This window comes from Schistocerca piceifrons, chromosome 5 (genome assembly GCF_021461385.2).
Source record: "Schistocerca piceifrons isolate TAMUIC-IGC-003096 chromosome 5, iqSchPice1.1, whole genome shotgun sequence".
NCBI classification, from domain to species: Eukaryota; Metazoa; Arthropoda; class Insecta; order Orthoptera; family Acrididae; genus Schistocerca; species Schistocerca piceifrons.
The window spans coordinates 426,765,503-426,787,496 of NC_060142.1; the positions used below are offsets into that span (position 1 = coordinate 426,765,503).

Consider the following 21,994-nt stretch of genomic DNA (forward strand, 5'->3'; position numbering starts at 1 on the left):
AACAGCTCAAAACATATAGGGGAAGAGTCGCACAAAACCACCGCACTGAGATTGCCACGGAAACCCTCACCAACTCCACTTTATTCACTAAACACCATCACCCAGTTAGCTATTTGATTCGATAACTTAATTTGCAGGTCCTGTCTACAGCGCATCTACACACTCTGTACAGGGCAACAAGCGTCTAGAAAACTGGAATAACTCAACCTGAAATCCACGCTCTGGAACGCACTTTCGAAATTTCGCAGTTTTCCATCTTACGACTTCTGTAATGCGCTGCAAAAACAGACCTCCGACCCAGAGGCAACACCACCTAAGCGCCTCATGAGAGCTACCGGCCGACTCCCCAAATTCGAGACTCCCAAACCCCTCCACGGAATGTAACTTTTATGTCTTTCAGCCAATCAGAATGAGGAACCAACTGAAGGCATTCTCACTGGCCATTTCCGATTGCCGCTTTGCTCCTGTGTGAGGTGGTGCTTCGACTTTGAGGAAATTCTCTAAAACAAAAGCAGTCATGGGGAAATGATTCGCCATTGAAATTAGTCTAATCGGCTCCGACCACAATCTGTTTAAGAAGATTGGGGAAATATTGGGCCATCATCTTCAGGCCAAACTCCTTTCTCTCTGCAACAGTAAACTGATCCTTCCCACCATAATAGTGGACAGGTGCAGGCAGGAAATGGGATGTTACACAGTCAAACCCCCCCCCCCCCCCCACCTCATTTTTCGGAAGCACATGATTTTACTCTCCAAGGTTAATGACATTATTGCAACTGAAAACTCTGCGTAATATGAAATAGGACTGCCTAATTGGATAGTGTTTGCAGAGGCTACAAGGGCATTTCTCTAAAATATTGTACAGAAGCAGAAATTTGGCATACAGTTGTAAATTACATATATTATTTCTTCCATGGTGGTAAATTAAATAAATAATTACTGAAAAACAGTTTAAAAAATTGACTGCATACTGGAAAAATCAAGTTTACAATGTATTTCTTCAGTTTCTCCCGGCGTATTTCTTGCTCGAACAGTCCACGGGTTTACTGCCAGTCCATAGTGTCCAACGGGCACAATATTTCGGCGATCAGACATGTAGCCATCGTCAGGTGCGCTGACGAACTGAACTCCTGAGGGTATGCGGCCGTCTTAAATCCCTCCCCTCGCGAGGCGTTCTCTCTGGGGTCCGAGCTTGCGCGTCAGCGGTCGGTGAGACGCTGGCGTCGACGTCTGTTGTGGCGTCGGTGTAATTGCCTCGTCCGCCCTAGTCGCCCGTTCGTTTCCTTTGGTGAGCGTCTTTTTAATTAGACTCAATGCCGGTTCCCATGCCCTGCTGAGGTTGTAGCCGCCATCTCGGTTGATGAGTCTATCCCTGGTACGAATTTCGATAGCCTCTCTAACGACGCTGTCCCAATATTTAGATGTCTGTGCGAGGACCCTGGTATGTTGGTAGTCCATTTTGTGATTTTCGGACAAACAGTGCTCTGCGACCGCCGACTTGTTGGGGTACCCAAGTCGAGTGTGCCTCTGATGTTCTCGGCAATGTTCTTCGATGGTGAGCACTGTCGGTCCAATATAAGTCTTCCCACCAATCGCTTCTTTTGACAGATATTAAACATCTCTGGCAACGCCGGGCTCTGCAGCTAGTTCTTAACAATTCGCAAACTATTGAAGGATACAGCACTTTATGTAAATATGTGGAATTATACGAATCGCAGAATGATACAAAAGCACGACCTGACCTCAAATTGTGGAACATAACTCAGCCCAGTAAATAAACTGGCACGGTATTACCGGTAATTTCATCAGAACACCGTGCTCCTTCAAATATAGGTCCACATCCAGATTCGTCTTTACGCTTCAAGGCAATGAACACGAAACTGTATGTAACCAGAATGGCTGACCTTCTTTTGGAAAAGCAAGCATGTGGCTTTCACAACAGCCAAATCACGCGGTAGGCCAAGAACCAACCGCTCACTATAGATTAAGTTTCAGATGCAGTGGTTGATGAACGAGCTTACGAAAGTGTCCGAATCTATATATAATGAAGATCGTTAATATCTCAGAGATACGAGTGAAGTAAATATTGTGTGTTTTGAAACGGAAAACAGGCGACGAAGAAATGAAAGAGCAAGGAAACAGACATCTTTCATCGAAAAGGCGGGTCATGGCACAACACTCTGCAGAGGATAGCTTCAATGGAATCCATAAAATATTGATGGATTAACCAAGTTAATCGGTCTTCCGAAAAACTGCGTAGGTTTTTTTCTTTTTTTTTTTTTTTTTTTTTTTTTTCTACGAGACCATCGATCGTTAAAGGCAAAGATAAAGTTTCGGGACCCAGCTGCGAGGGTGGGTTGAAACGGAATGCATCCGAATTTTTTATGTGAGTATTCATAAAGCTTTTAAATAAAACGACGTGTATTGACATTCTATATTTTTATTCTTTCTGTCCACATATTTATTTCTCATTATAGTCACCGTAGCGACGAACACATTTCTTCCAACGAGAGACTAGTTTGTTGACACTGTAGAATGCTGACTTCGTTGGCGGAGCCACAAACAGACCTCTGCTTCATTACTGCCAAAGAGAAGTCCTCTAAGATGTTCACTAAGTTTTGGAAACAGTTTAAAATGGGATGGGACGAAATCGGGAATGTGTGGAGGATGAACGGCGACAGTGAACCCAAGGTGTCGTAGTGTGGCAGATGTTGAAGCGCTGCCGGCAGTTGTGGCCGAGTGGTTATAGGCGCTTCAGTCCGGAACCACGCGGTTGCTGCGGTCGCAGGTTCGAATCCTGCCTCGGGCATGGATGTGTGTGATGTCCTTAGGTTAGTTAGGTTTAAGTAGTTCTGAGTCTAGGGGACTGATGACCTCAGATGTTAAGTCCCATAGTGCTTAGAGCCATTTGAACCACCTAGTTGCAGCGCTCGTCTGTGGTCTAGCATTGTCATGCTGAAAGAGAGAGTGGTCCATGTGTGAAAGAACTCTTATAATTCGTAGCTTCAGTTTACTGGGGGATTACAGCCCGCTATTTCTCACGCGCAGACAAAATTACGTTGCACAGCGACAGGTTACACGCTGCAATTTGATATCCTCCAGCGAAGGGGGAAAGTCGGTCGAGTAATATGCATGGTGACAATTACTGAACTATATGAAAATTACGTAAATTAGTTACAAACTTCCGCGTGCACACACTTTACTCAACATGTAAACGTCAGTACAGATGTTCGGGTTTCGGTTATGGCATGTTCGACTTGCCTGCCATCATTGGTGATGACGTGGCTTTGGTGAATAGCGATATTCTGCATGACCTGCCGAAGTGTCGAGACATCGACGCTGTCGATGACTTCCTGGATTGCTGTTTTCAGCTCAGCAATGGTTTTGGCGTTATTTCTGTAAACCTTGCATTTAACACAGCTCCACAAAAAGGAGTCGCATGTGTTCGGATACGGAGAATATGGCGGCCAATAGAGGCCCATGCCAATGGTTTCTCTGTACCCCAGAGCCAGAATGAGGTTTCCAAAGTGCTCCTTCAGGAAATCAAACACTCTCCTGCTTCGATGGGGTCGAGCTCCGTCTTGCATGAGCCACATCGTTGAGCCGTGGCTGGCTCGCCTCATGCCTTGTTTTTTATCATTGGTTGCAGTCCAGTAGTGTCTTATTTCTTCTTTGGTTACCCCCATAACTTTGCTGTCTTCTCTCCGTGAGTGGCAGCAGCAGCGTCTATCGATACTAGTACTGCTGTATTATCTTTGGTGTGGCGCATATATTTTCCGGGTGTGCCGTGCGTGGCAGTCGGGTGGGGCAGAGTAGCGAGGACGACTCCGTGTCACTCATGGAGTCAGGCCGGAGCCGCTGGCGGCGTGCACGTGCGGTTGGAGTTGTGAGGCGCTTCTTACGAGGGTTACGAAGTTCGTCGCCCACCGATCCTGCACACTAAAGTTGAGTGCTCACGTAACCTAATATAAAGCCCCAACTGCTATCACATCTCTTCATTTGATCCTGGTTGGCGCTTTGTGGGAGATTCCTGCGAGAAACAACATGTGTGCATTAAAGTCGGCTAGAATTGCAGCCGTCTTCCTGTGTGGTGTTTAACTTGATTTAATTCATTCCTTCATTAATGAAGTATACCACCGGTATCTTCTGCCTTGTGGCCGTTGACGTTCCCATAACCTGCCCTGGTCGTTGACTCAGTTTTCAGCAGTGTATTTTTCTCGTCCAGCACGGCGTGTAGTTCGACAGCTGAGGTGTTGTTGGTAGTTTTGGGCGTTTATACTGACTTGGCTGGATTGGGCACCAGTATCCAGAACGTTGTGCTATTGACATCTTGTTGTCGTTTTGCTAGTCGGGTGGAGTAGAACTGATCTTGTTGTTTAGTTCGTCGGCTGGCTTCGGTTGGGTTGCCTTCCGATTAAGAGGTTGTCGTCCTGGCTGCCTATCTCACCTAAACGTGCGTTAGTGTTACCTTCCGAGGTCGACCCTTGGCACCTTCTGAGCACCGCTCCTTGTGTTTTACATAGTGATTTCATTTTTAGTCTTAAGTACTCTATGTGGCCTTCATCCGAGGTTTAGCTTATTAAAATTGCATGGCTTTTCTTCTTAGGCCTTAAGCCATAAAAAAAAAGAAATTGTTTCTTGTTTGGTATGTGGCCTTCAGCCGAGTTTTCAGCATTTTCAAATCAAAAGTTGAAAATTTTTGTCTAGGCCTTAATGCATAAGAAATATTTGCAGCTTAAATTAAAAATTTGAAATTTTTTGTCTGGGCATTAAGGCGTGAGACTGTTTGAGTTTCGTATGTGGCCTTCAGCCGAGTTTCATGTGAAGCATTTTAGTATAAAGCCTTTAGCCTATTTTAGTTGAAATTTAGAATCTCTTTCTTTTAGGCCTTAATCCGTAAAATTGTTCTCTGCGTGGTGTGTGGCCTCAGCCGAGTCGTAATCTCTCTTAAATTAAAAATTCAAAATCCTTGTCTTTCCCTTACGCCATAAGATTGTTATTTTTAGTATGAGGGCTTCAGCCGAGTTTTACACGAAATATTTTAAGATAAGACCTTCAGCCTTTTCAAATTGAAAGCTCTTTTTCCTAGGCCTTAAGCCGTTAACTTGTTTTGTTGATATGCGGCCTTCAGCCGAGTTTTCAAACTATTTAGATTAAACATTGAAAATCTTTGTCTCTGCCTTGAGCCGTAACACTGTTCTTGATTAATGTGTTTCCTTCAGCCGAGTTCTATGGGAAAAATTTAAGCTAAGGCCATCAGCCTATTCATATTGAAGATAAAAAAAATTTTCTAAAGAAGTGAAGCCTTCAGAAGAACTCCTGTACCTCAATTTCTTGCTTAGGCCTTGTGCCTTGGATTTTCGATGTGGCCTTCAGCCGATAAATCAAAGGAAGTCTTTCGTTAAAACCTTGAGAGTTTTTGATTCTTGCTTGTGTGATTGTGTGTTTTAACAAATAAAGTTTGTATGTTGAGAGCAACTGACAGTAACTTATTATGGCCCCATTCCACAAATATAATCTCATACTCTCTGTACTGCTAGCCCAGGGATTTTAATCGTGTCGAAATGAGTGTCACTTTGGATAATGGGGAGGAAATCATCTTCCAAAACCTTCACATGCCATTCGGTAGTCACTGTGCCATCAAGGCATATCGCACCGATTATTCAATGACTGGACATTGCACATCACATAGTCACTTGTTGAGGGTGAAGAGACTTCTCGATCGCAAAATGAGAATTCTCAGTCCTCCAAATGCGGCAAATTTGCTTATTGACGAACCCATCCAAATGAAAGTGAGCTTCGTCACTAAACAAACAACAATGTTCATAATAATTCCCATCGTGCTCCGCGGCCAGTCGTGTAATTTGACCGTCGTAACGCAAACTGTTCAAAAGTTATGGCGATTTTATTTCATATAGTTCAATAACTGACACCCTGTACATGAAACGTAATACCACAACAGATATTGAGAACAGAATAAAAAATTTAGAGGTACTTCTTTTCACCGCGTCCTTGTACAACCCAAAAGCTAGTGAAATGTTTTCCGTACTCACATGGTGACTCCGAGTGCAAACATGTCGTCGTAGTGCTTCCTGGTGGAGTAGTTGGGCACCACCATACCGTTGGTGATGACGAGCCGCGGCGCCGACGCGGGCGACGGGAACACCCCCAGCGGATGGCCCGAGTACAGCACCAGCGTCTGGTCGCGCTCCAGCGAAGACAGATAGCGCATCACCAGCCAGAACTGCACACGACACGCGGTACATACAGAAACTCACCGCTTCCCCTACTTCTCTACAAAAGCATTCCTAATAGCCTGTGTGATATTAGTGCAGCAAAGTCATAAAGCTCTTCGAATTACAAGCATTTGGAACATGCAACATGGTTTACACTCACGTTTCTGGAGAAAGAAAATCTCCTATATCAAAAATTAAAATGGATTCGCTGACAGAGGCCTGGGGACGGTCAGCTCGCTCTGCTCGTCTACGAGATCCAGAGAGCCGTAGACAACCGCTCCTGTCGTGTTCCTCGATTTCCGGTTGGTTGGTTGATTTTGATGATTATGTTTGGTTTGTGGGGCGCTCAACTACGCGGTCATCAGCGCCCGTACAAAGTCACAATGTTTACACATTCCAATTTTTTTACACAGTCCAATCTAGCCACTGTCACATATGATGATGATGATAATGATGATGTGATGAGGACAACACAAACAGGCAGAGAAAATCCCCAACCCGGCCGTGATCAAGAGGCCGCAACGATAGCTACTAGACCACGAGCTGCGGACATTGGCTGATTGATTTTGGGTATGGGACCAAATAGCGATGTCATCGGTCCCATCGGATTAGGTAAGGACGCGGAAGGAAACCAACCGAGCCCTTTCAAAGGAACCATCCCAGCATATGCCAGAAGCGGTTTAGGGAAATCACGGAAAATCTAAATCAGGGATGGGCGGACGTGGTTTTGAATCGTCGTCCTCTCGAATGCGAGTCCAGTGTGCTAATCACTGAGCCACCTCGCTCGGTTTCATTTCCGCGAGGTATTCAGTACATTTCCGTGCTGCCTTTTAGTAAATGCCGGCCGCGGTGGTCTAGCGGTTCTTACCGCGCAGTCCGGAACCGCGCGATTGATACGGTCGCAGGTTCGAATCCTGCCTCGGGCATGGATGTGTGTGATGTCCTTAGGTTAGCTAGGTTTAAGTAGTTCTAAGTTCTAGGGGACTGATGACCACAGATGTTAAGTCCCATAGTGCTCAGAGCCAGTTTTGAAAATCGACAGGGTGAAAGGTAGTTTCAAGTGTACCGCAAGGAAGTGTTGTAATGATGCCACAGATTACAATATATGTGTAATTACATCCCTTGGCACAGAGTAGTGTGTAGAGAATCACATGCAAGCAGTGTCAAAAAATAGATATTGGTCAGTCGGACAGTGCTGTGGTATTTAGGCTATCTGACCTTACACTGCAAGCTGCTTGAAGCGTCTGGTTGACCAGCTGGTAGATGCCGAGTAAAAACAAACTGCATGTAGAGGTGGACATAGTTCCGAGGTATAGATGTTGTGGTATTTAGGCTATCTGAACGTACACTGCAAGCTACTTGACACGATGCGTTGAGCTGCTGGTAGATGCTGAGTAAAAACAAACTGCATGTAGCGGTGGACATGGTTCCGAAGTATAGATGCGTATCTGTGTTACCCATTGTGCCTTCCAGAATGACGATGTCAGCCAGGGAAAGCCACGAAAGCATTCCACACACCATAACGCTTCCTCCCGGCTGCAGGGTTCTTGCTTTAAGATATTTCACGCCGTGCATGCCTGTGGCCACCGGTCCAATTGAACACAAAAAGTGACTGAAAAGCCCTCCTGCACCAATTAGCGGACTTCAAGTTGCGGCATTGCCGTGCAAGTTGCAGCATCTGCGGAAACCCTTATGCGGATATGTTCGCTGAACGGTCGTTCAGGTAACACTGTTGGTAGCCCCTTGGCCTAAGTCAGGGCTTCACAACATACATGCTCGCGGAGCAAGCTGTGAGCAGCAAGGCGCGAGCACGGAGCGCGAGCACGCTACCCCCACTACCGGACCAGAGCGGAGAGTGGGGAGAGTCACGTGGGGTACACAACAGCTGCCGCCAGTCGATGTAAATCCGCGGCCACCTGCAGGGATAGCACTCACGAATTATTACTGCGACAAATGAAACAAATAAAGGAGAATGTACACGTGCCACATAATTCTATTAGCTTAGTCTATGCCTCTACCATCTGTAGACACTGAAACTAAAGAATTCCACGACAATACTATATTTTCAACACTTTCTTCAACACTACTTAAAATATCACCTCCAGTTGTAGTGTTCTTCATGGCTACTACATCGAGGAGCTCCTCCCTCACCTGAAGATCTCTATTAACACTTCTAATAAATATGGCAAGCTGATATCAACACTTTTGTCCAGAGCTAGAGAATACGCGATAAAATCTTTACAGATATTTGCAAGCTGGCTCTGGACGTAGTCTGCCATGTCCTGTATGCGACGCATAATGGTCATGTTAGATAATGGCACAATCCGAAACTATTCAACTTGAGATGGACAAAAATGTTCCGCTGCAACTACCAAACATTCTTTTATTAAATCGCCATCAGTGAAGGGGCGCAGGGATTTTGCTAAAAGCAAAGCAATTTTGTAACCCACTCTGAGAGCTGCCTCAGTTGATTTTTCTTCGTCGTCCAGATCTTCTTCGGATAGCTTCCTTTTAAGTTTAATAACTTCCTGTGCACGATCTGGTCAATCACATTTTCCACGTTCGTAGTCTTTCGCGTGGTACGACATATAATGTCGCTGCAAATTAAATTTCGTAAAAGAATTCAGCGTTTTGTGACCTACTAAACATTTTGCAACACCATCTTTTTCAGTAAAGATATACAATTCCTCCCAATGGGGGTTGAACTGCGAAAGCATGGTTGGGGTTACACAACGGCGACTTCACATGATTCTTAACCAGCGAAGTGACCGTTAAGAGCTGCGTGCGCGCGCATTTCCCTTCCCTCCCCACACAGCGACCTTGCAGCTGCTCGCGAGCACGTGCCTGAGCAGACGCGAGTACTCGCGCTCAAAACCGGCCACTTGTTAAGCCCTGGTCTAAGTGCTTGGTCAGTTGTCAATAGCTGGACGTCTATTCGCCGGGCACATCTTCGCGGCTCACCCCTGTCATCTACGGCCCGTGGTGCACCACAATTTCCTCAGCTCTGGTTTTGGATAACGCCACTTCACTTTACCACTATAACTAGGGCGGGACGCCAACGGTTTGAAAGCACAGCCGTTTCGGAAATGTTTCCGCCGTTGGGCCGAAAGCCGTGTCCTTTTCGAAGTCAGATAAATTGCTCCGTTTCAGCATTATTATGACTGAACTATTGTCCTCGTCCTCCCCGACACACTTTATATACCCTCCACTGCTGTCGCTACCCCCTTCCGTCTGTGAGTGGTTATTTACCTTAACGTCGAACATAGACGGTGTTCACAGTAATGTGATCAGACCGTGTTGCTACACTGCTTTCATTAACTACCGTAGAACGCGATGTGAGCTGATGCCGTAATAAAAAGCTCTCTTTCTGCACCGACATACCGTTGTACCAAAGAGATAATAATCTATGTTGCTACTAGTACAAAACAGCGTAACAGTGAATAAAATAATAACAAGTAATTGAAATGAAAAATAAAAAAGTACCATCTAGTCTTAAATGAACTGACTACTATATTTTATCATAACATATAGGTACAAAAATCTATGTTAGAAGTAAATTGCATGCTTCTCTGGTAAGGAGTTACAGAGGAAATTAAATCTCTAAATATGACGTTAAGAAATTAGGTATGAGTGCCCTTTTTTTTGCAAACCAGTCTAGTAAAGGCTAATGCCATCTAGTGAAAATAACGGAAAATATTAGGATATTGTCTATGAGAAAGACAATGCTTACGAAAGAGGAAGTGGTTCTGACAACAAGGAACCGCAAAATATTTACACAGTCGCAAGTAACGGTTTGAAATTATTAAAGAAGCCTCTGTTTCTCAATTGTAACTGTTCATTTAAAAGAAGGCCGTCTTTTCTTATCGTGTATCTAAAAATCTCTATATCTTTTTATATAACTCATCTCCGTCCTTTCTTTCCTTTATGCAAGATCTCAATTTCTACGGTTCTTTAGATTATGGCCTGACCTCAGCAAGTGTTCTGTGAAAGTAAAATGATGCAGTTTCAAATTTTTTTACCTAAACGATGTTCTTTATATCTAATATTAAATGCCCTTCCAGTTTCTTGGATGTAAAATATTGACAGACCATCGAATGTGATTTTGTATGATAAACACTTTTTTACGGCATCTGCTCGCAACGTGTGTCGCCTTCTACGGTGTGCTTTACGGAAGCTCTGTATGTAATTTTTTCTTACAGTGTTAATGATAGATTTAATTATAACTACTGCTTGTGGCCTGAGGTGGTTAGGTCGTGATTCATGTTAACCGATTTAAATGATCTATCCGAGTAAGTTGTTACTTCAGAGAATTTTTAATTATTTTACATCATAACTGGCAGCTAGGAATTATTGTTTGTTTTGTTATTATTTTTAGATAACATAAGGTAGATCTGAAGAAGATACTGATATCAGTGTCGAAACCTAGGTAAAATTTAAATAAATAAACTTCCGGCAACCGACCGACTATTTACTTCATTAATTGAATCTTACTCACAGTTGCTGTTAACAGTCATGTTCAAAATTGTGAACTTCTGTATTGTTGCGTAGGTCTTGCCTGTGGATCGTACGTATTATTTACAACTCCGGACAAGATGTGATTGATTTTCTGGTCATGCACGAAAAAGTCAGCCTTCGTGTTTCCGACACGGTAGAGAAATTTCAAGACTTCTGTCTGTTCGTCTCTGGCAGTGAAACGGATGAAATCTTCACGTGGCTCATTATATAATCAATGTTCGATAAGCTGTAATTGGCTAAAGGCGTGTACTGAGTCAGTTCTGAGTTTATTGCTTCATAATCATCTTCTTGTTATTTCAGTACACCACAAATTCTATTGATGATGACTGCAATGAAAATCTGAAAGCCAAGTTAAATAAATGCATTGTGTGATCCACCATTTATCACATTTTCTTCGAATTACTTCCTTTTTTTTTCTTCGTCATTGCTGTGGTCATGATTTCTCTACAGTTCACGGAAACCGTTGTAGACGTGGTAATGCGAAGTGAGTTGGGCAAATGGTTAGTCAAGACCCTTTACAAGGTTTGGAGTGGGTGAGAGTAGAATAGTTTGTTCTAGCAGCCGGGCACCAGGCTACGGTCTCTCTTGTGTCTCACCCGGACAGCTACGTTGATATCGATGAGGAAAATATCGACGTTATCGACAGACAAAGAGGTTGTGGACCCAGCAACTCGTGGTAGGTGGCGCTCCGGCCAGTCATCTGCTCCTGCCACCTAGAGGCCAGAATGCCCTTATAAATCAGTGGCCAGCATCTATACAGCTCCCCTCCCCCACGCGGATCCTGTATGATCTCATCCCCTTCCCCCACCTCCTCCTTTTCCTTGAAAGGATACGGATCCTGTACACCTCCCGTAAACTTGATCCTCCTCACCCGCTCGTGTCTCCGATCCTCTCCCACCCCCGCCCGCTGCCGCGCCTGTATTCCCACGTCCCACCCGGTCTCCATCTCTCCACCCTCCTTACCCTCTCCCAAGGTGGCTTCCGCCAGCTCCCCCTCCCTGATGATGTCCTCGTCCCCTCCATCTACCCCTCTTATCAACTTTGATCCTCCCCCCCACCTCCTGTGTCCTCTCCTTTAGGCACCCTCCCTCCCTCCCTTCCCTTCCCTCCTCTTTCCTTTCCCCCCTCCCTCCTCCCCTCTCCACCGGGCTTCCCCTCCCCCTTCCTCCCTCCCCCTCTCTCCTTTGCCCATGGCATCTCTGCTCCCCCCTCTCCCATTCCCCTTCCCATTTCTCCTCCTCCACCTCCTCTCTTGGCAGGTCCCCGGACTCGTACACGCTCAGTGAACATTCGCGCGCCGGAGATCATCGCCGTCAGTGTTTCGTGTGTGTGCCTTCGTTTGTGTGTAGTGTTGTTCGCCGTCACGCCCCCACCGTTCACGTGCCGTCGCCATCATCCATGTTCTGTGCATCGTGTCGCCCAGTGCTAGTGATGTTTCTCGTCCAGCGTGAACGGCTCCATGTTTTTTCGATTTTTAGTGTCTACATTTTTTTTGCCCACCGTTTTTACTGTCTACTCTGTGCCACCTTTATGTACTCCTTGTTGTAACACTCAAGGCTGAAGAGCGGCGTATTGTGCTGCTGCCAGCCCGCCTTTGTATAAGGTGTTAAAATCACAATAAAGAAAAAAAAAAAAAACTATACAGTCACATCGGTCGCCGAGTGAAGACTGTACACATCCTTTAAGAACTATTTATTGCTGTGGTGATTACGACCTTGCGTCGACTTACGAACTTTCTGGTATCGTTCTTCGACAATCAGTTTCGTTCGCTCACGCCAACATAGGTTGTTCAGGTTTTTTGTGAACTGTCATTTGTTCTGTGGTTATTTCATTGTGTATTAAGAAACGGTGTGTACGTTGGTCTCAAGAACTCAAACAAGCGTGTACAAAAGTATCTCTCACCTGTGCCCAGTTGGAGAAGACCTGTCCGTTGCCCCCGTAGGTGACGAGCTCGTGTGGGAACTGCGCCACCGCCGGGTCTAGGTTGTTGAGGATCATCAGCATGATGGCCGCCGCCTCCGGACAACGGGCAGGCAGAAGTTGCAGTGGATAAGCCCTGGGCAGTAAAATCAGAAACTGTACGTTAATGACTGAGATGTGTGCTCACTAACTGAGCATTCGCTTCGTTGAAAGGCCCCACTGAGTCCGAACACAAGAAATTCAGCTACCCACGAGAGCACGATTCATGGTTCGAGATCCTGCTCATGGTTGACAAAATCTCATGACACTTTCCGTTCTTACTGTCGTCGTGAGTAGACTGCATATTATACCAACTCTGAGATTCACACTGAAGTCTGGCAGAAAGGGCACAATGATAGCAGTAAGTTATTACTGGGCGCTTCTCGTTGTAATATGACAATATGGTCAAGGGCACTATTATACCAGACTGCGTTCTAAATTATTTTTATTTGCACTTCTACTTCTGGGAACTGCCCATACTCGAGTGCAGTGGTCAGAAACAGTCTGAAAAGCTTGTAAGTGTATTTCAGGGTCGGTTGCGCTGGGAAAAATTTGTTAAGAAAAAAAAATACGGGAAGCTGCGCCGTTTTAGAGTTAACTAGCATTGAAGTTAGCCAATCAGACCATTGTGCGAGCAAATTCAACCGGCCTGCGAGAGTCAGTTAGTGTCAGTTGTACTCATACCATTGATCACAGCACAAGCAACTGCTCAGCCTTTGGCTTGGGTTCGATCTTTACTACCATCCCTCGTCCAGTTTTTGACTCGGTCTCTTGTTGGGTATTAGGAAACCAAACGAAGAACAAGTTTGGTGACAGTGTCTCTGAGGGGCAGCTTGAATTTGTGCGCAACACCCTGACTGGCTAACTTCAATGCTAATTAACTCGGGCCGGCCGGTGTGGCCGAGCGGTTCTAGGCACTTCAGTCTGGAACCGCGCGACCGCTACAGTCGCAGGTTCGAATCCTGCCTCGGGTTTAAGTTGTTCTAAGTTCTAGGGGACTGATGACCTCAGATGTTAAGTCCCATAATGCTCAGAGCCATTTGGCCAGTTGACTCGGAAAAGGTCCAACGTTTCGAATTTTTTTCTTGCCATTTATTTCTCAGCACAACCTACCCTGCCGTAACCTTGTAAGCTTTTCAGACTATTTCTGACCACCCTGCATGATAACAGATACGGATACAACGTTCTTGTTTCGTCAAGATCACCATCACCGGAAAAAAGTTTTTGAGGTAGATGACAGTGCACCGACAGAAACAGAATGTTGAAATTACAATGAAATCTGGACCATTAGCTGATTACAGCCGTTGATATATACCAACAAAGACAATTGAAAATGTGTGCCGCGATAGAGACTCGAACCCGACATCTCTTGCTTAGAGGGCAGACGCTCTATTCGACTTTTTTTAAATCTCATTTTTGTTCGTTTTCGTTCGTTGCATCTGCTCGGGGCGGACGTCGTAAGACACCCGTTTAAGTTCGTCGTTCATCCATTAACTCAGTTTTTTTTATTACAGAGGGCAGCTAACCCTCTGATCGAACACGCTGAGCTACCGTGACGGCTTTCCACTGAGCCACCGAGGATACTGAGGATAGAGCGACTGCAGCGACTTGTCTCTGGCACGCTCCCCGTGAGGCCCACATTTCCAACTTACTGTCCACACACTTCATTTGTAGAGCCCCTGCTCACATTACTCACGGCAGTCAATCTACCGATTCCCGTAAGAGTTTGAGCAATGTGAGTGGATCCGCACTGAAGAAGATCATGTCCGAAAGAACAGATACCATCTTCATGTAAAAACTGAATGTGTTCCGTGTTCATGAACGGAATAGAAGATTAACAGCTTTGAGAAAATCCTGAGGGGGATTCAGCTCGCTTCCTGCAGCTATTTAGGTTTTCCGTTTCTAGCCAGATTATTCTGAGTTGCTGGTTGATTAAGTGAAATAATTTTGTATTTACAAACTCTTCAATTTGTAGCAGAAGCTGAAAATTCCTTTTAGATATCCGCGACAGATTTCATATTTATTATAAGGGGTGGTCACGAAGTTTCCATTAGAAGGCGGAGTAGTCCAGAAACAGTTGGCCAATCAGGTAAAGTCGCCGTGAGTATTGAGGCAATCCTCCCACGGACGCACCGGATTGAAGATACCCGTCTGGAAAAACATCGTGTCCTGCTGCATGAAAAAGTCCGTAACTGCCTGCTCCCCATCCTCCTCCGACAGGTGCATCCATGCATGCACGTCCAAAGGAACAGGCTCTGCGGCGACTACAGCCGTTATGAAATACATTAACTGTATTCGCAATTATGATTAATGACAACCATCAGCTGTAGAATGGAATGTGCTGGACCGGGACTGGAACCCAGATTTCCCGCTTATCGCTAGCGGTCGCTCTATCATTTGGCTATCCGTGCACGACTCAGAGCCAAATCCAAACTTCCATATCTCGTCATGCAGGCGTCTACGACCTGGACTCTTACATCCATTATGTTTATTCGCGCACAGGTCAGACGCTGTACTTGAAAGTCGCTTGCCCGATATCGACAGAGAAATACGATTTTGCAATGCATGCGTTATTCTGGTTACGATACGAAGCTCCTTTGGACGTGCATGCATGTCCGGGCAAGCGACTTTCATATACAACGTCTGATCTGTGCGGGGATACACATAATGGATGTACGAGTCCAGGTCGTAGACGCATGGTTGACGACGTATAGAAGTTTGGGTCTGTCTGTGAGTCGTGCACGGATAGTCAAGTGGGCGCCGGCGTGGTAGCTCAGCCTGTTCGATAAGAAAGTTAGCTAACCTCTGTAATAAAAAACTGAGTGAACTGACCAACGAAGAGCCAGAACGGGTGTCATCGGACGTCCGCCTCGAAAAAACTCAACGAACAATACAGAACAAAATGACATCAACAAAAAAAAATTGGTAAACCAACAACTAGTTAGTTAGTTGCGTGTTCCATTGATCAGTCACACAGTACGATAGCCGTTATGATGTGGAACGTGTCAAGTGCACAAGAAATGCACATATGAAACAAGATTTCTAATATATATATATATATATATATATATATATATACACTCCTGGAAATTGAAATAAGAACACCGTGAATTCATTGTCCCAGGAAGGGGAAACTTTATTGACACATTCCTGGGGTCAGATACATCACATAATCACACTGACAGAACCACAGGCACATAGACACAGGCAACAGAGCATGCACAATGTCGGCACTAGTACAGTGTATATCCACCTTTCGCAGCAATGCGGGCTGCTATTCTCCCATGGAGACGATCGTAGAGATGCTGGATGTAGTCCTGTGGAACGGCTTGCCATGCCATTTCCACCTGGCGCCTCAGTTGGACCAGCGTTCGTGCTGGACGTGCAGACCGCGTGAGACGACGCTTCATCCAGTCCCAAACATGCTCAATGGGGGACAGATCCGGAGATCTTGCTGGCCAGGGTAGTTGACTTACACCTTCTAGAGCACGTTGGGTGGCACGGGATACATGCGGACGTGCATTGTCCTGTTGGAACAGCAAGTTCCCTTGCCGGTCTAGGAATGGTAGAACGATGGGTTCGATGACGGTTTGGATGTACCGTGCACTATTCAGTGTCCCCTCGACGATCACCAGTGGTGTACGGCCAGTGTAGGAGATCGCTCCCCACACCATGATGCCGGGTGTTGGCCCTGTGTGCCTCGGTCGTATGCAGTCCTGACTGTGGCGCTCACCTGCACGGCGCCAAACACGCATACGACCATCATTGGCACCAAGGCAGAAGCGACTCTCATCGTTGAAGACGACACGTCTCCATTCGTCCCTCCATTCACGCCTGTCGCGACACCACTGGAGGCGGGCTGCACGATATTGGGGTGTGAGCGGAAGACGGCCTAACGGTGTGCGGGACCGTAGCCCAGCTTCATGGAGACGGTTGCGAATGGTCCTCACCGATACCCCAGGAGCAACAGTGTCCCTAATTTGCTGGGAAGTGGCGGTGCGGTCCCCTACGGCACTGCGTAGGATCCTACGGTCTTGGCGTGCATCCGTGCGTCGCTGCGGTCCGGTCCCAGGTCGACGGGCACGTGCACCTTCCGCCGACCACTGGCGACAACATCGATGTACTGTGGAGACCTCACGCCCCACGTGTTGAGCAATACGGCGGTACGTCCACCCGGCCTCCCGCATGCCCACTATACGCACTCGCTCAAAGTCTGTCAACTGCACATACGGTTCACGTCCACGCTGTCGCAGCATGCTACCAGTGTTAAAGACTGCGATGGAGCTCCGTATGCCACAGCAAACTGGCTGACACTGACGGCGGTGGTGCACAAATGCTGCACAGCTAGCGCCATTCGACGGCCAACACCGCGGTTCCTGGTGTGTCCACTGTGCCGTGCGTGTGATCATTGCTTGTACAGCCCTCTCGCAGTGTCGGGAGCAAGTATGGTGGGTCTGACACACCGGTCTCAATGTGTTCTTTTTTCCATTTCCAGGAGTGTATATATATATATATATATATATTACAATACAGAGTTAAAGATTAATATTTCTATCATTTACCCCATTCCCTTAAATGGCACAAAATGCGTATACTATATTTATAAATTTATTTATTTCTATTCAAGAATTCATCTATGGTATAGTAGGAGTTGTCAAGGAGATATGATGTCAATTTATTTTTGAAGCTATTGCTGCTGTCTGTCAGATATTTTATTTCATCTGGCAATTTGTCGAAAATTTTTATAGCAGCATATGTTACCCCTTTCGGTGCCAAAGGTAGGTTGAGTAAAGGATAGTGTAAGTCGTTTTTTTTCTGGTATTATAATCATGAATATCACTGTTGTTTTTAAACTGGTCCATGTTGTTGAGAACAAATTTCATTAGTGAGTAAATGTACTGTGAGACTGTTGTAACAATTCTCAATCTTTTAAAAAGATGCCTACAAGATGTGCGACCGTGAAGCCCACACAGCTCGCGATAAACGGGAAATTCGGGTTCCAGTCCCGGTCCGGTATAAATTTTCACTGTCGTCATTCCATTCTACAGTTGAAAGTCGTCGTTATTCGCAGTTGCCAATACATTTAATGTATCCTCCGACAGGAGTCGTCGATTCCTCAAGGGACTTTCTTAAGCAACCGTTGGCGCGATAATCGCGTGACGAAACATGAGAACTATAGGGTGGCTTCTCGAGTGTGTCTCACTTTAGATGACGTCACTTCTACGTTACGACATTTGCGGTAAGAGAACGTCCGTTATCATCAAACAGCGACGCCCCTCGTTGTAATTTTCCTGGACGTTTGGCCTTAATTGTATGCAGTAATTTTTCCAGCGTTGCCTATAACCTTTCCCTCATGATGGAGACAAAAGGGTTCTTGAAATCAGTAAGCAATGGCCTCCTAGATCGACCGGCGTCTTGTGTGGAATCGCAAGTACAACATTCCACAACTGTGCACTTCAACAGGCATTCTACCATACACACATTCTTAACTCTCCATGGATGTCTACCAGTGTTTGTTCTTCGGAAGCCAAGAAACGAATAACTGCATATTAGTGCTTTTTGGACGTGTTTGGAAATAATATCGCCATAGTTCAGGTTGTAGCATTTACCATACGCACGTCGGAAAGGCACGAATGCCACACTAATCCCTTGCCTAAATGTCGCTGTTTGTATACCCGCATCACAAAAATGCTCAAATGTGTGTGAAATCTTGTGAGACTTAACTGCTAAGGTCATCAGTCCATAAGCTTACACACTGCTTAACCTAAATTATCCTAAGGACAAACACACACAACCATGCCCGAGGGAGGACTCGAACCTCCGCCGGGACCAGCCGCACAGTCCATGACTGCAGCGTCTTAGACCACTCGGCTCGCATCACAGTTGTGCTGCGTTGCCTATAGGTTGTAACAACGCCGTTAAAAGAAATCTTTTTGTTCACCTCTTATAGAAACTCTGCAGTGTTCAGCAAAGTTTTTCTTTTTTGATCTCCACTTACATGTTACGGTTTCAGCATCGTCAACATCAGATTTGTGGTCAAACCGAAAGTACATATGTAGCAGCTTACGTATTTATTTCAACTGAAGGTTCCATTGTAGAATGCACATACATTGATGAACTAAAATTTTATGACCACTGCCGATATCTAGACTGAATTCCACCTGATGGCGTTGGAGGCATGTGACATAGTAAGGAAACTATGTAAGCGGACCAGAGGCGAATGGAGAACAATTTCAGCTATATTGAGTGACATAAGAGACTTTAACGAAGGATAGATTGTTATGGTCCATTGCCTGGGAACAAGCGTCTCGAAGACGGTGAAGATGATCGGCTGTTCGGGGTGCTACTGTCGTGAGAACCCATCGAAAGTGACTGAAGGACGGCGGTGTTGGTCGTTCACGCTTCATCAGAAACCGTAGAGGCTGCTGGCTCGATCGCAGCGTAAAGCAGGGTAGGAGCGATCTGTGGTGAATCTGACGGCACAGTGCAGTCATGGCGCAGGCACAAGTGTTTTGGAGCACACCGTTCAGTGCTCACTGTTGAACAAAGGACTCAGCAGCAGCCCACCCCTATGTGTTTCCATGTCGACCTACAGACGCCGGTAATTGCGATGGATTAATGGAAACCTGTCACCTTGTTGGATGAATCATGTTTCACTGATGATCGTGTCGGGATGCGCTATCATTAGGGCGAACGGCTGCTCGTAACATGCACCGCCCCACCGACGAAGGCGGATGGGGCCAGTGTTATGCTACTAGGGACGTTCACCTGGGCTTCCGTGGGATCTGTGTTAATAATCTAAGACACAATAGCAGCTATGGGCTATCTGAGAATGACTGCGATCCAGCCTCTTCCATTCATTCTTGACATCTTGTCTGACGGCGATGGTCTCTTCCATCAGGATAATTGTCAGTGTCACTGGGCCAGAACTGTCCTACAGTGGTTTGAGGAGTATGATAGTGACCTCAGGGTTGATGTCTTGGCCACCAAATTCATCTGATTCGGGCCAGATGGAACACATCTGGGACACTATCGGGCGCCAGCTTCGCTGCCACAAACCACCGGCTCGTAATGTACGGAAATTGCGTGACTTGCGCGATGTCTGGCGTCACATATCTCCGGAAACCTAGCAAGGACATGTCAACCCACGCCCCTCAGAGTTTCTGCTCTACTGCAGTCCAAAGGTAGTCCAGATGGCCACAATGTTTTGAGCCATCAGCGTGTTTATATATTCCACTGTCGTATGAGATAATCCGGCTCACTTTACTCTTTGACTTGTATTTTGAACGTGCATCACTCATGCACCTTTAATTCATTTGATTAATCAATGGCATCAATATTTGCATGTAATCAGCTTCTACTTTGCTTGGAATCCAATGAATCTATAACTGCACATCCATTTTTACCTTTGTAATAATATGATCGATATTTAACATTGCTATTTAACGGGTAACTCGTATTCGTGACCTTCAGTATTAGATTTGATACCCTAGTTGTTCTGGCTCTACCTGGCGGTATTCATTTCCTCTTTGTACGTGGCTCTACAAGTTTATCATTTTGATATTTACACAATGAAGCACTATGGTTGGAGAGATAATGTGTATGTTTTATTATAATTTCTTAAGGCATGTGTATCAGTTGTTTCCTGTGCACTATCTCTCGATACAAATTAAGTTGGTTTAATTCAACAACATTCGCTCTTTATGTAGGTTTTGTCCTTTCACAGATCTGATTATGACTAGATCGAAAATTATCGGGTATCTGACGATATAATGTTAATGTTCGTCTTCTTCACTTCAAGTAATTTGCGTATGTTTGTTATGGTACCCATCATTGTTCCGGTCTGCGTTGCGTTCTTCGCCTTTTCGTTTCTAGTTCCTAGTTCTCAGAGGTCTTTTTTCGTTCTTGATTCTTGTTATAACTTAATTCCCATTTCATTGGCTATATTTCTAACGCTATTAATATCGAGTTGTTTTTCTATATCATTATTATTTACATCCTTTCACCGTTACCTTGAAACATTTTTTCATGCCTAGCTTTCGCGTTTTTATTGCTTGCGGTACGTAATTAGCTTCTACGTAATAGTGTAAGAACTACCACTGCGAAGCTTCATTCTTTTTCGTCTCTGGAGTGTAATGCCTTGCTAATGACTTCATGTTCACATGATCCCTAGCTAATACGAAGAAAATGCTGTTAAAATACTAGTACTCAGTATCTTTCAAGTGATAGTTCTATTGTTCGTAAAGCATGGCAACAAAAATGAATGAATGTACAGGACAGAAATGTTTCTGTAAGGCATTCCCGACGCACTTTTTCTATGTCTGCGTACTGTCACGGCGTTAATGAGCAAGTGATGGGATGCGGAAGCACTAATATACATTGCTCCGCAAGAGAAACACAGAAGGCGACAATTCTCACATTCATTTAATGGCGCCGAATACATTTTACGGCCGGCCGGAGTGGCCGTGCGGTTCTAGGCGCTGCAGCCTGGAGCCGAGCGACCGCTACGGTCGCAGGTTCGAATTCTGCCTCGTGCATGGATGTGTGCGATGTCCTTAGGTTAGTTAGGTTTAATTAGTTCTAAGTTCTAGGCGACTGATGACCTCAGAAGTTAAGTCGCATAGTGCTTAGAGCCATTTGAACCATTTTTTACATTTTACGCATAAGTGAGTTATTTCTAAACGATGTTTTGAATCAAGAGCTCCTGCTTTCTTACTCTAGGCAATCAGCTCTGTTTCCCTACAGATACAGTTTAATAACCGTATAGTCTTCAATTGCTAATTGCCTGTCTCTATCAAAAAATTATATGGATTACAGTCGTTCTAGGCATTTCTGCCGACAGATACCTGTCTACAACCTGATAATCCCTCAATGTTGTATTAATCATTTATGGCCTGAACTTGAACCACTTCGTATGAGCGTTACCTCTGCGGCAACACGTGTGTTGAGTTAATATTTCATGATTTTCTCTACGCACATGGCGTGTGCTTTACTTTTCTACAGTCTCTTATGCAACTCATCGGCAGAGATCGTTTCTATTTCAAAGACGTATTGGCATTTTCTGCTCTTTGAACGCCATGACTCATTATTTCAATACCATTCCTTCTGTGATTTTTCTGCTCGCGAATGTTAAACATTTCTCTAGTTATATTCGCTTGTGTAAGCTACTTCAAGTGTCGCTTTTTTACATATAGTTCTTTCTTAAAGATACGTCACTTACTGGTACGAAAATTTATTATCGAATTCAATTTTTTGAAATATATCTTATTTGTCTACAATTATAT

At 45.1% G+C, this 21,994-nt stretch overlaps 1 protein-coding gene across 1 annotated transcript in view; it reads right to left on the reverse strand.

Moving 5' to 3' along the window:
- Window positions 1–21,994, reverse strand: part of LOC124797819 (urocanate hydratase-like) — a 376,388-nt gene that overhangs the window by 321,242 nt on the left and 33,152 nt on the right. Inside the window, exons 3-4 of the mRNA XM_047260847.1 lie at window positions 12,654–12,807; window positions 6,054–6,244 (exon numbers count right to left, since the gene is read on the reverse strand). Of these exons, the coding sequence (XP_047116803.1) occupies window positions 6,054–6,244; window positions 12,654–12,807 (345 nt within the window). The remainder of the gene's footprint in view (window positions 1–6,053; window positions 6,245–12,653; window positions 12,808–21,994) is intronic.